The sequence below is a fragment of the Danio rerio genome, chromosome 10 (assembly GCF_049306965.1).
Source record: "Danio rerio strain Tuebingen ecotype United States chromosome 10, GRCz12tu, whole genome shotgun sequence".
In the NCBI taxonomy this organism is placed as follows: Eukaryota; Metazoa; Chordata; class Actinopteri; order Cypriniformes; family Danionidae; genus Danio; species Danio rerio.
In genome coordinates, this window is record NC_133185.1 from 46,114,191 (window position 1) to 46,129,872 (window position 15,682).

Here is a 15,682-nt window from a genome sequence, read left to right on the forward strand (position 1 = left end):
GCTAAAATGCATAATTTATTTCCTCCTTTAAAGTTGAAACAAGCATGCTGTTATGCGAACTCTATCAAAGCCTATATGTTTTTTGTTAAACAGCCTTTAAAATGTGAGCGCACGTCTCTCTTCAATGATTTCTCCATTCATGTCTCTGGCACAAACAAACTAAGGTCACACATGCTCTAAATCTGCCAGTACAATTGCATTAACAATCCCTGCAATCACAACCGGACGAACTAATATGACAAGAAGCCAGTTGCCAATCAGAAAACCCTTGAAGCCTGATTTTGAGAGCAGCAAAAAAAACACTGGCTTTTCACTCAGGACATAATTATAACGTCACGCTCGTACTCAGGCCCACTTCACCTGATCGGTTATAGATATTAAATCAATGGCTTGATTTATTAAAGGGCAACCACTTCATGTGATTTCCAAGTCTGTCCCGTACACATTTACTGAGAAAATAAAAGGCGGAATTATATCCCACATCCTGCTTTAGTCATTATTTTCAATGAATACAACCGGATCCTGCAGATTTGTCATATGCTACAAGTATCATAACTGCATTTATGAAAAAAAAACAGGTTTCAATGAGTCAAACAGAACATTAAATGCTAATACAGAAGAGCTGTCTACTATTCCAACACACGGTAAAATGTCATTTATTTCAGTGATGTAAAGCTGATTTTTCAATGTCATTGGTCCAGTTTTTCAGTGTTAATAGATCCTTTGGAATTAAATTTTCAATATTTAGTTTGGAAATATTCACAATATTTGTTTCTATTTTCCTGTACATTTATCCAGTTTTTTTTTTTTGTAGTAGTTTAAAAAACATTCTCTCTGGCCACTTTATTAGGTACACTAGTACAGGGTTGGACCACTTTTGCCGTCAGAACCTTAATCCATCGTGTCATAGATTCAACATGGTACTGGAAGTATTCCTCAGAGATTTTGGTCCATATTGAAAACGGCTTTATAACGGCTTTATTAATAAACGGGTTTATTAAAGTTTAATATGAAACATTTTATTTAAATGACATGAGGATGTACAATATTTAAAAACACTTCAGCTAACGTATTTAGGGTTAAGCTATTTTTTCCTCTAAATTTACATTTGGCTTTACATTTACATTGTTTTGCATATGTATGAAACACATGAAAACATGAGGACTACACTTAAACTTCAATATAATAATAAAAATAGGAGCATTTTATTTATTTTATTATTATGGACAAGGGTTGGGAACACATTGTTTCAGCACATTTCTAAGCATAATAGTTTTAAAAACCTATTTATAATAACTGATTTATTTTATCTTTGCCATGATGACAGTAAATAATATTTTATAAGACACTTCTATACAACTTAAAGTGACATTTGAAGGTAGGTTAATAAAGTTAATAAGGTTAACTAGGCAGGTTAAGGTAATTAGTCAAGTTATTGTATAACGATGGTTTATTCTGTAGACTATCGAAAAAAAATTAGCTTAAAGAGGCTAATAATTTTGTCCCAAAAATGGTCTTAAAAAAATTAATAACTGCTTTTATTCTAGCCGAAATAAAACAAATAAGACTTTCTCCAGAAGAAAAAAATATTATCAAACATACTGTGAAAATTTCCTTGCTCTGTTAAACATCATTTGGGAAAAAAAAATCAAAAGATCAAATATATATGTATGTGTATGTATATATATATATATACACATACACATACTAGTACAGGGTTGGACCACTTTTGCCGTCAGAACCTTAATCCATCGTGTCATAGATTCAACATGGTACTGGAAGTATTCCCCAGAGATTTTGGTCCATATTGCTTATGTGCTTCTTATGAAACAAGTATTATTATATTATTATAATGAGGCAGTAAAGTGAAATCAAGTTTTTAAAATTTAATCAAATTTATTTAATCCATTTTATTTAAATTATTTATTTAGTTTAAATTAAATTATAAGTAGCTCATACTTGTTGATTAAGCAAGGATGCATCAATGTGACAGTGCAAACCTTATTATTTTTGAAAACCTTAATTATTAAAAAGTGACATCCACTACCATGTCATATTTTAAACTTTAGTTTAGTGTAATGTAGATGAGTGAACATAAACAACATCTCTGAATGTAAGATGCTTAATGCAAAGGGAGATATTGGCTTTTACAGAGTAAGCTTAGCAAAGCCTACAGCAAACAAAGTTTGGGGACTACAAAAAAATACATCTGAGTTAATGAAGTCATAAACCCTTCGTGTACACAACGCACAGTGTCGGGGCATGTCCGAACGCTGCTATTTCCACAGAGCTTCTTCTGTTTTCTGTATGTGTGCTTCCAATGGACATGACACAAAGAGAAAAGTGCTTACAGTTTAATTTTTTACTTTAATCCAGAGAATTTTAAATGTACAGTTAAAGTCAGAATTATTAGCCCCCCACAAATATTAGCCCCCTACCCAACCACATACATACATACATACATACATATATACATATATATATATATATATATATATATATATATATATATATATATATATATATATATATATATATATATATATATAAATATATATATATAAATATATATATATATATATATATATATATATATATATATACATATATACACGCACACACACACACATACATACATACACACACACACACACACAAACACACACACACACACACACATATATATATATATATATATATGTGTGTGTGTGTGTGTGTGTGTGTGTGTGTGTGTGTGTGTGTGTATGTATGTATGTATGTATGTATATATGTATGTGTATATATGTGTGTGTGTGTATATGTGTGTGATATATATATATATATATATATATATATATATATATATATATATATATATATATATATATATATAGTAGCATATATATATAGTATATATATATATATATATATATATATATATATATATATATATGTATATATATATAATAATTCTGACTTCAACTGTGTATATATATATACACAGTTGAAGTCAGAATTATTAGCCCCCTTTTGATTTTTTTTCCCTTTTTAAATATTTCCCAAATGATGTTAAATAGAACAAGGACATTTTTACATTATGTCTGATAATGTTTTTTTCTTCTGGAGAAAGTCTTATTTGTTTTATTTCGGCAAGAATAAAAGCAGTTTTACATTTTTTTTTAAAATACAAATAACAAAATTATTAGCCTCTTAAGCTATTTTTTTTTCTCGATAGTGTACAGAACAAACCATCGTTATACAATAACTTGCCTAACTACCCTAACCTGCCTAGTTAACCTTATTAACCTAGTAAAGCCTTTAAATGTCACTTTAAGCTGTATAGAAGTGTCTTGAAAAATATCAAGTAAAATATTATTTACTGTCATCATGACAAAGATGAAATAAATCAGTTATTATAAATAGGTTTTTAAAACTATTATGCTTAGAAATGTGCTAAAACAATCTTCCCTCCATTAAACAGAAATTGAGAAAAAAATAAACAGGTGCGCTAATAAAACAGAGGGGCTAATAATTCTAACTTCAACTATAAATATATACAGCATTTGACTCTATCACTTGACAAAGGAGAATTTCCAGAATCTCTCCAAAATCCAGTGTGGTTTAACAAAAACTCCTCCAACTATAATAGAATAAGCTGTGGATTGTGAGCCACAACTTGTAAGTATTTTTATTTGATCAAATTGATCTATTACATAAACGGTTTCTAGCGTAAACGGTATGTTGTAGCGAGGATGTAAACAAGGATGTAAACAACAGAAAATGCTGTTTGGCACCTTTTACAATTCAGCTACAAATTCAGATTTATCAGTCCGCTGTAAGCACCCACAATCTTCAGCAGTGCTTCAGTGTGCAAGCACACATTGCTTTACATCTTATAAAGACAACCAAGCCTTAAAAATACACTCTGGACCACAACTTTATTAAAAATACTATTGAGGATACAATTATTGGGAGATTTCAATATGCACCTTTGTTTTTGTACATGTTCACATTTATAAGGCGTACCTGCACTTTAATCAGTAAAACTGTGTGATTCTGGTGAGGAGAAGTAAATGCTGCTCTCCATCTCTCAGAAGGATCACTCTTCATCTCTTTAGCGTGAGCATGTTTGCATTGCCGGTGTGCAAATTAACTGTTTTAATGCACCTAATGTAACTCTCTATTTCATGCAAACCCTTCCCTCCTTCGATATACAACATTCACACTTCAACACCGCTAGAAAGACCCCTTTTCCTAGCTTTTTAAATCAGAGGTGTAAAAACTCCTTGCTGAGACAAGGTTGTTTCATGACCCTTTAAACTTAAATTTGATGTGAATCATATGCTCATGTGGGCCACATAAAATGATATGGTGAGTCAGATTTGGCCCACAGACATTGAGTTTGACGCATGTGGTTTTGAATGAACAGGTATCATCAGTATCACCTGCGCAGCTCCGTCTGTCCGGGGCGAGCTCAAAGCCAGGGTCGCAGGCGCAGTGGAAGCTGCCCAGTGTGTTGATGCAGCGCTGCTCACAGTGAGCATTATCAGGCCTGGAGCATTCGTCAATCTCTGCATTACAAACACACAATCAGACTTTGAAGATCATGCAGCATCCAATGCAGTCACATCATGCAGTTCACAAGTATGGAGCCAGATCAGTCTTAAAAATATTACATTTACAAAATAAAGTTCATACATCCACAACACAATTCACATTTACTAAATCCAATTTGTTAGTTCAAAACACGATTCATAAATGCGCATGACCAATTCGTGAACTTAAAACACAATGCAAAACTACACAAATCCAATTTGTAAATTCAAAGTACATTACAAAAATACACAAATCCATTTCGTAAATTCAAAAAACAATTAAAAATACACAAATACAAATCCAAAATTCAAAAACCGATTAAAAAAATCAAAAATCCAATTCGCAAATTAAAAAAACTATTTAAAAACACTCAAAGCTAATTCGAAAATTCAACATGATTCAAAAAATAAAATCAAAAAAATAAATAAAAAAATAAAAAATAAAATAAAAATCTAAAAATAAATTGAAAACATTTTTTTTCAGAAATACGCAAATCTGATTTGTAAAATAAAAAACTATTCAAAAAAACATTAATCCAGTTCGTAAATGTAAAAAAATACAAAAAAAATACACAAATCCAATTCGTCAATTAAAAAAAAAGATTTGAAAATACGCAAATAAAACAAATTGTAAATTAAACAAAACTATTCAAAAATATGCAAATCCAATTCATAATTTCACAAAACTATTAAAAATAAACAAATCCAATTCATAATTTCACAAAACTATTCAAAAATAGGAAAATCCAATTCGTAATTTCACAAAATTATTAAAAATACACAAATCCAATTCGTAATTTCACAAAACTATTAAAAATACACAAATCCAATTAGTAATTTCACAAAACTTCAAAAATACGCAAATCCAATTCGTAATTTCACAAAACTTTTTAAAAAAACTACACAAATAAAATTTGTGAATTCAAAAAACTATTAAAAATTCACAAATCCAATTCCTGAATTGAAAAAACTATTCAGAAATAGGAAAATCCAATTCGTAAATTCAAAACACGATTAAAAAATGCACAAATCCAATTCGTAATTTCACAAAACTATTAAAAATACACAAATCCAATTTGTGAACTTAAAAAACTATTCAAAATAGAAAAATCTAATTCGTAAACTCAAAACACGATTCAAACACACAATGCAATTCATTTGGGGAAAATATTTATGATATTCACTTGTGAATTTCTAAATTGTGTTTACAGATTTACAAACTGTATTTTGTAAATGTTTTATTTTTTAAACTAATAAGGCTCCATACACAAGCATCACCTTTAAAGAAATTAGCTGCAAATCCAGCTTTGTTCACAGAGCCGTCAGACACAAACTTCATCCACAGCTGGTTGGAGCTGCTCTTGAAATCGTCCGGCTTTTCATAACCACAGAAGCGTCCCAGCAGAGGACTGCTCTCTGAATCTCCGTCTCGCACTTCCAGATAATCATAAGCACAATTGTCATGTTTCTCGATCTGTGTGCGAAAGAATAAGATCGTAAAAGAAACATTATAACTTCACTTTAGTTTAAGTACCAAGTCTCACTATGAACTAGTTTCTTATTGCCTGCTTATTATTAAAATACTGGCTGTTTATTAGTACTCAGGGATGGACAAAAATAACCTGAAATGTATTTTAAATTAAATTAACAAATACTTTCATTTTACATACATCAAAATGAACTAGAAAATACAGCAGCCACAACAATTATCAAAATAAAATACTGTATTTAGAAAATACTACAAAATACTTTTACATGGGAGTTCATGTAAAATGTACATGGCATTTCTTCGCAAATCTACTTTCAATAGGCATCTTCCATAAATCCCTTCACAATTAAACTGACTTAGTGAAGTAAACAATGTTTCATTTCATTGTTTCAATGTTTATGGCAGCCACTGTAGGATTTTTATGTGGTTTGTCTTGTTCTCTTGGCATCTGCATCAGCAATTCATCCAAAACTACTATTATTTGAGCAGTTTACTCATTCTCCCAAGATGTTTTTGTCTGAACTTCTACCTGCAGCACTGACACTGAGAATGATTATGTGCCGAAGGCTCAACATTCTGCTCTTAAAGATGCAGTAGGTGATTCTGCTCAGAAGCCTTTTTGTTGTGCTGGTTGAAACTCTTTTCACATTCCAATAGTAATGATTAAAGTAAACAATCTAAATGTGTTTAAACGTGTTTTTATATTCTGGGTAAGGCATAAAACTAAAAATGTTCATCCCATTAAAATAGTGTTGGGTCAACATCTCTTATAGATCCGATAAGTAGCCCAAACTGTCTGTCACTGCTTTTGCACATCTCTGTTCATGTATATCTGGCATTAGCGTGTGCACGCCTGCATGAGCTCTGCGTGTTCACGACACGTCACAGTTGCGGTAAAATCAAATGCTGAATTTAAACTTTTTTGCTCCAATCCTGGAGCACCTTCACCTTCTTTGCTTTCAGGAGCTTTGTTATGGAGGCTGATGTATGAGAAGGAGCGCTATCCTGCTGAAGAATTTGCCCTCTCCTGTGGTTTGTAATGTAATGGGCAGCACAGATGTCTTGATACCTCAGGCTGTGGATGTTGTCATCCACTCTGCAGATCTCTCGCACACCCCCATACTGAATGTAACCCCAAACCATGACTTTTCCTTCATCAAACTTCACCGATTTCTGTGAGAATCTTGGGTTCATACAGGAGTCTAGTTTAGATTAGTTTAGTTTGACTTTATTAATCCCCGGAAGGGAATTTCACATGTCACAGCAGAGCTCTCCATACTAAGAATAGATAAATAAGTTACATACATATAAAAAACAATAATAAAATTACATTTCATACTGCACACCTTGGTTCCAAAAACAACGAGTAAACACTTGTACATATCTAATATCTAATTCAAGTTCAGCACAATTCATCTGGTATGACTTTGGTTATACAATCTGATGACTGTTGGTAAAAAAGACTTCCTGTATCTTTCTCTGTAACACTGGGGTTGAATTAATCTTGTACTAAAAGAGCTTGCACGTGCTTGGATTGTATCGAAAAGGGGACGACTATCGTGGTTCATTATACTAATAAATTTGTCCAGCATTCGATCCTGTGCAATCTCTTCTATGGTAGGTAGTGCACACCCCACAACAGAACCTGCCCTTTTTATAAGCTTATTTAATTTGTTTTTCTCCTTCTCCAACAGTCCCCCTCCCCAGCAGGTTACAGCATACAGAGTCACAGATGACACCAAAGAGTCATAAAAAGTTTTTAACAGTGTCTGACACACACCAAAGGACCTCAGTCGTCTTAATAAATGAATGCGGCTCTGACCCTTCTTATACACCTGGATTGTGTTTTCAGACCAATCGAGCTTGTTGTTCAAATATACACCCAGGTACCTATATGACGAAACAATCTCAATTTCTGACTCGTGAATAATTACGGGCACCGCTTGTGATGGATGTCTACTAAAATCAACAATAATTTCTTTGGTCTAACTAGTGTTTAATTTAAGACAATTCATATCACACCAGTCAGCAAAACTTTTTAAAAGCAACCTATACTCACTCTCATCATGATTCCTTACATAACCTTCAATTGCAGAGTCATCAGAAAACTTCTGTAAATGACACTTTTTGGAGCTGTATTAAAATCTGACGTATAAAATGTAAATAAATATGGAGCTAAAACTGTTCCTTGAGGAACACCAGTACTGCTCATTATAACTTGCGACACAGTTATGCATCCTAACATACTGTGGTCTATTAGTGATATAGTCAGTTAACCAACCTACCATACCTTTTTGTAAACCTGCATTTTCTAATTTTACCTTTAATAGTGCAGGCTGGATAGTGTTGAATGCACTTGAGAAATCCAAAAATGTGATCCTAACAGTATTACCTGATGTTTCCAGATGACTTAGAGATTTGTGTAGAAGATAAATAATTGCGTCATCTACCCCTACACCAGTTTTATATGCAATCTGCAGTCTGTCCTCAGAAGCAATCAACAGTTTCTTAATATAATTTAAAACGAATCTTTCGAAAACTTTCATCAACTGGGCTGTTAGGGCTATTGGTCTATAATGAGAGAACTCAGTAGCGTTAGGTTTCTTAGGGACCGTTACTATGGATGATGTCTTCCATAAAATGTGAAGTCGTTCCAAACGCAAACTCAAATTAAAAATGTAATGAATGTAAAGTCTTCTGCAGTATCTGTGATGATTGGGATGCAGCTCAACAGATAATTCATCAGAAAAGTCGACCTTCTGCCACTTTTCCAAATGATCAACTAGAAGTCAAGTTATTATTTGTTGCTCTGACAACTGAGATCGACGACATAATTTTTGTCAGGTAATGTACACATTTTTTTGACCTCAGATGCTTACTTGCAGTGTCTGAGGCCAGTTATAGAGTAACACATGAAAAATAACACTGCACTTTACCTCAAATGACTGAAAGACAAGGCCCACGTGAAACCCCTCAGGTACCACAATCTTCCATATGCACGCTTTATTTGGCCGATAGTCATCAGGGTAATTTGGAGATTCGATCTGTCCGCTGTCTCGTCTCACTTCGCCTCCACAAATTGCTGAAACAGGGTACAGAACATCACAATATTAACCCTCCATGAGTTCAGATGGGAACAGAAAGCTCTCAGCTGGAGATTTACCTTCATAGACGGCAGAGAAGCCTTTCCCCACCCAATTACTGGTGCTGCGAAACTCAATCCACAGTTCGCTGTCTGTGGACACGATGGCCTCAGGGAGCTGATCTCCACATATGCGGCCTAAAGCAAATGCAACAAACTGATCAAAGGACATCATGTGCAGGACTGATGAAATATTCAACTATTCTGTGACAGTGTTTTTAATAACCTTCAAGCTAAAGTGGAGCCTTTTCACTTTTCCCGGCATAAGTCATCATTGTTGGGTCAATTTAGAGAGCAGTGTAAGTGAGAGTACAATAAATATTATTATGGTGGCTTTCTGATGACCTTTCAACTTACTAGCCACCCCCTAGCAACCACTGACGGCATCCTAGCAAATGTCCCATTGACTTCCATTGTAAAAAACTGCCATTGACTTTAGATTGAACATATTAACAACAAACCGATTCATACTAGCAACATACTGATCCATTATCCCCGCTGAAAAATCCAGGTTAAACCAGCCTAGGCTGGTTGGCTGGTTTTAGAGGTGTTTTGGCCATTTCCAGGCTGGTTTCCAGCCATATCCAGCCTGGTCTTAGCTGGTCAGGCTGGAAAATGACCAGCCAAATCCAGCTAAAACCAGCTTGACCAGGCTGGTTTAAGCTGGATATAGCTGGTTTTGGCTGGACTCCCAGCTTGGCAAGCAGGACAAGCTGGTTTTAGCTGGTCATGTCCCAGCCTGACCAGCTAAGACCAGGCTGGAAATGACTGGAAACCAGCCTGGAAATGACAAAACCCCTCTAAAACCAGCCTGGCCGACCAGCTAAAACCAGCCAACCAGCCTAGGCTGGTTTAAGCTGGATTTTTCAGCAGGGATTGCTAATTCAACATGCTAACATGCCAATTCATACTAAATTTATGCTAACAACATGCTAATCTATACTACAAGCATGCTAGCAACATGCTAAATTTATATTAGAACCATGCTAACAACATGCTAATTTATGCTAGAAACATGTAACAACATGCTAATTCTTACTAGAACCATGCCAATGTATGTTAGCAAACTGCCTAGCAACTACTCAGGACACCTTAGCAACCACCAAGCAACACTTTAGCAATCACTCAAAACACCCTAGAAACACCTTAACACCGACCAAGATCAGCTTAGAAACTGCCTAGCAACATTTTAGCAACCACCAAGCAATGCCTTAGCAACCACTCAGAACACTCTAGCAACTGGCTGGCAACAATTTCGAAACCACCTAGCAATGCCTTAGCAACTCCCTACCAACCATTTAGAACACCCTAGTAACACTTTAGCAAACGCCTAGCAACACCTTAGCAACCACCCAGCAACGCCTTAGCAACCATTTAGAACACCCTAGCAACACATTAAAAACGACCTAAAGCACCTTAGCAACTGCCTAGCAACATCATAGCAACCACCAAGCAAAGCCTTGTCAACCACTCTAGCAATCACAGCGCAACAACTTGGAAACAACCTAGCAATGCCTTTGCAACAACCTAGCAATGCTTTAGCAACTGCCTAACAACCAATCAGAACACCCTAGCAACCACCTAGCAACACCTTAGCAACTGCCTAGCAACATCTTAGAATCCACATTGCAACACCTTAGCATCCACGTAGCAACTATATAAAACATCCTAGCAACCACCTAGCAACACCTTAGCAACGACCTAGCAACCGATCAGAACACCTTAGCAACTGCCTAGCAACTCCTAGCAACCACCTAGCAACTTCTTAGCAACCTCCTAACAACCACTAAGAACATCATGGCAACACCTTAGCAACGCCTTTGAACACCTTAGAAACCACATAGCAACAACCTAGCAATCCATTAGCAATTACCCAGAACACCCTAGCAACCGCATAGCAACACCTTAGCAACCACTCAGAACACCCAAGCAAACACCCAGCAACATCTTAGCAACAACATAAAACACCCTAGCAATGCTTTAGCAACTACTCAGAACACCCTAGCAACAATGGGTGTTCAACAATTTTTACAATGATTTAAATATTAAAAATGTTTATCAATTTGAGATGATGATGACCATTACACATGTCCTGTCTTGTGAGAATGATCCATATGTTTTGAATATTGGGTAAATTTAAAATGTTTCAATTAGTGGTGGGCCATTATCGGTGTTAACATGCTGCGTTAACGCTAGACTCTTATCGCCGTTAATTTATTCTCAAAGTTGGTTTGGGAGCTGGGTCTATTCTAAGCAAGCTATGGTGACTTTCACCTTGATATTTTAGTGTGGATGTATACCTGACCGGTGAGCCCTCTGACAAAAAAGTGCCCTTCTGAATCAAATCAGCAGGATGCCTGACTTTAACTGCAGTTCAGCAGTTTCACTTTAACTCACGAACATTTCATTCATGCCCCCGTGACAAACTGGGGTATTAGACGCAAATGAGTAAGGACTGATGAGAGTGTTATGGAATTTAATAACATACATCAAATGGAAAGAAAAAACTTCCGGATTTCGCCATGTGTGTGTGTGTGTGTGTGTGTGTGTGTGTGTGTGTGTGTGTGTGTGTGTGTGTGCGGTCCTTTACTGACAGCCACGTGTGAATCTTGTCAGAAAATATTGCGAAAGATCCTAAAGACCGCAGTGTTTACTTCAATAATGCCACGAATCTCTGCATACTCCACATTTAGATTATTTACACCTTAATTTCATTTCTGTTTAGTTCAGTTATGACTTTAGTCGGATCAAGTTCATCAAAAATCGCTGTTTGGAGCTTATGTAGGCCTACAGTTCACAATTCATGTTTAACTGAATAAACAAGTACATCTTATTTAACATCATTTATTTTCACCACCAATTATCATAGTAGATCAGTTTCTCAAGCAGTTTGTGATGCTTTTTGGAAACAGGAGATATGTCCCGGGTCTAATGTGCTACCTGGCTTGAGAAGACTTATTATTTAGGTAGCACACATATTCTGAATGCCTTGGGCAGAATTCAAATGAGCCATTTTAATTTATATTTAAAAAATTAATCTATATCCACTTATAGTTTTAATATTGTCATTTGTTTACGCTTCAGTGTGTGCTGTGAAGAAAATTGCCCCGTTAGTCCAATAAAGAAATTCCAATTCAGTGCACAATGGAATTTTATTTTTAAAGTTGTGATAAAATGGCTGTTAAGGTAATTTATTCACTATGGTGATGTATATCCACTTAAAACCATCCTGAAATTAAAAATGATATATTAGTACCTACAAATTTTAAGAGGAACACTTTTGTACTTTTTAGGTACTGATATGTACCCTTGAGGTTTTAATATGGACCTTTAAGGTACAAATTTGTACCTTTTGAAAAGGTACCACCCCAGTGACAGCTCATGTACCTTTATTTCTGAGAGTGCATATAAAAATAAGGGGAGTACATTTAGATTTCATAGAAACTTCACATATAATCTTCATAAATATGAAAACCTTTCAATGGTGCGCTTCTCCCGTATCCGTCACGGACCTCCACATAGTCGTACCAGCACAGGTTACTTCTGTACAGATCCATCGAGGTAAAATTAAGAACGATCTAATAAAGACACACAGGAGTTAGGAGTCAGAATGTGATTCATATTACAGTACAGTTTGAAGATATGGATTCAGTAAAACATCAATAATAGAAATTAGGGCTGCACGATTAATCGAAAAAAGATGACAATCTCGATTCGACCCTACACGATCTTAATTCAGCTTTTCTACGATTCAGCCAATCATATTTTCAAGGTCAGGAGAGAAGCTTAAAGGCAATCAAAAAAGTCTTTACAGCAACATGGACACCTTCAAATGGTGTTAAAAGTGACACATACTGTATTTATAAGGCATAATTCACCCAAAAACGTAATTTCTGTCTTCAGGTAATGATGTATTCGTGACCACGAAATCACTTGTGTGGTGACCGCGAGGCTGTTTACTACAGAGAACGCATGACGGCTACTTTAGTGAACAAAACCTGCATATGCTGTGAATAACAGGTAATGAAGTTGTAAATGACGTTCAGTTTGTTGCACAGAGCGATCGTTTGAGGGCTTGAAGGAGGTTTAATTAGCATGTGTGTGTTTTTTCTCACAGTAACGGCAGCCATGAGGAGAGGGGTCTGGCTGCAGACTCGGTGCAGTGCAATCTGAGCTGCATCCAATGCTTTTTAATGCTCTCACCTAACCCCACCCTTAACCCTACCCATCACAATGATGTCACTCACTCTATTAAATGCATTGTGTCTGACATTGCATCGCTGAGTGATGGAATCTCAGCTTGCATCATAAAAGCTGCATCCAGATACTATTGGCTTTGTGGCCAAGAAATTACTTGTGAGGTGACCGCGAGGCTTGTTACTACAGAGAACGCATGACGGCTACTTTAGTGAACAAAACCTGCATATGCTGTGAATAACAGGTAATGAAGTTGTAAATAACGTTCAGTTTGTTGCACAGAGCGATCGTTTGAGGGCTTGAAGGAGGTTTAATTTGCATTTGTGTGTGTTTTTTCTCACAGTAACGGCAGCCATGAGGAGAGGGGTCTGGCTGCAGACTCGGTGCAGTGCAATCTGAATTGCATCCAAGGCTTTTTAATGCTCTCACCTAACCCCACCCCTAACACTACCCGTCACAATGATGTCACTCACTCCATTAAATGCATTGTGTCTGACATTGCATCGCTGAGTGATGCAATCTCAGCTTGCATCATAAAGACTGCATCCAGATACTATTGGCCATGAGACGCACTCGGAAGTGATACCTGTGCGCACATCATTTAAATGATCATATCACATTTTTGAGTTATGATTACGACAAGCATTTGATATGTTTTTTCTTTCATAGCTAACACAGAGAGTTGTGCATGAAAATAAATGTTTAACAATGACAGTATAACAACCCTAGCCTATTTATAATGTTGAATATAATGCAAGAAGGAGTCTGATAATGACAAATGTCTGATTTTACCAGTGAAAACAATTGGTCTAATAATGTTGTCAATGACCAGCACATGTCTTAAACATAATGTATCAACTTTATAATTATGAACAGTCATATTCTGATGTCGTCATTTTACTGTGAATTCACAAACAGGACATTTTGAAAGTCTGTTCAAGTCCACCATAATGACTATAAAATGTAGCATTTTAACCAACAGTAGACCTACACATAGGCCTAATAGTATTATTGTTGTTTTACCATGTGTTTGAGAATTAACAATAACAATAGGCTAATTATATTAACCTTTATCTTACCTTTACAGAATCGTGAGAAAACCGTGATTTTGATTTTAAGCAAAAAAAATCGTGATTCACATTTTTGTGAATCTTGCAGCCCTAATAGAAATCTTATAAGCTTAGAGTTTGATCAAAAATACAGTAGAAAAGTATTATTGTGTTGAGTTTCCAGTTTTAATATATATTAAAGGCATTTTTTCCTTGCATGGCAAGGCTGAATATTCAGAAGCATTAGCTACAGCTGTATTCAAATGTATTGTTCATTTAAAAAATGAATAAAGGCGGCACCAGTAAGTTTATAGGCTTCATACTGTATTTTCTATTCTAGAAACTTAACTTGACTTGACTTTACTTTTTTACACAAGTGGAAATGTATCTGGTTCAGTTTTTTTTCTATGAATATACATATATATGTGTGTGTGTGTGTACACACATATATATGTATATTCATAGAAAAAAACTGAACCAGATACATTATATATATATATATATATATATATATATATATATATATATATATATATATATATATATATATATATATATATATATATTACCAGGAGTTTGGTTGACAGCTGAGCTGACCAATCACAGTACTAATATTGCAGTTTACAGTATGCCAACCCAAGGACTTGAAGAGATGATGCCCACCCACCAAAGATTTGAGAACAATACAAACACTTAAAGAGGACTTATTATGCCCCTTTTTAGAAGATGTAAAATAAGTCTCTGAAGTCTCTAGAGTTTGAATGTAAAGTTTCGGCACAGGGTACCACATAAAGAATGTTTTATAACTCTTTGAAACTGCCCCATTTAGGCTTTGATCTTAATTGCGTCATTTTGGCAACTGTCGCTTTAAATTCAAATGAGATTGTGCTCTTTTCAAAAGAGGGTGGAGCTACAAATGCCTATGTGTCAGAATAGTGGCAGATTCAAAAACAAGACTAACGTCCTATGCTAATGAGGGAGTGATGGTCACTAGTGGGTGGGGCTTTCTCCCTTTAAAGACACGTAGAAGAGGGGGAATGTCAATCAAAGTGTTTCTGCAGACGGTTTTTATCATGTTTGATTATAAAAAAAATCATTAATAAATGTTTATCATTAGAAGTTGGAGATATTCACAGACTGTTTCAACACAGATGTGTTTAAACCCCTTATAAAAGTGATTTTTGCATAATAGGTCCCCTTTAAAATACTTAATTGAACATATATTATACAC

General features: G+C 35.1%; 1 protein-coding gene across 2 annotated transcripts in view; it reads right to left on the reverse strand.

Annotated features, from left to right (window-relative positions):
- Window positions 1-15,682, reverse strand: part of bmp1b (bone morphogenetic protein 1b) — an 81,491-nt gene that overhangs the window by 20,062 nt on the left and 45,747 nt on the right. For both annotated transcript variants that reach the window (XM_005155406.5, NM_001039812.1), the window contains 5 exon segments: window positions 12,681-12,783; window positions 9,227-9,343; window positions 9,000-9,145; window positions 5,853-6,048; window positions 4,425-4,550 (listed from right to left, as the gene is read on the reverse strand). In XM_005155406.5, coding sequence (XP_005155463.1) covers window positions 4,425-4,550; window positions 5,853-6,048; window positions 9,000-9,145; window positions 9,227-9,343; window positions 12,681-12,783 — 688 coding nt within the window.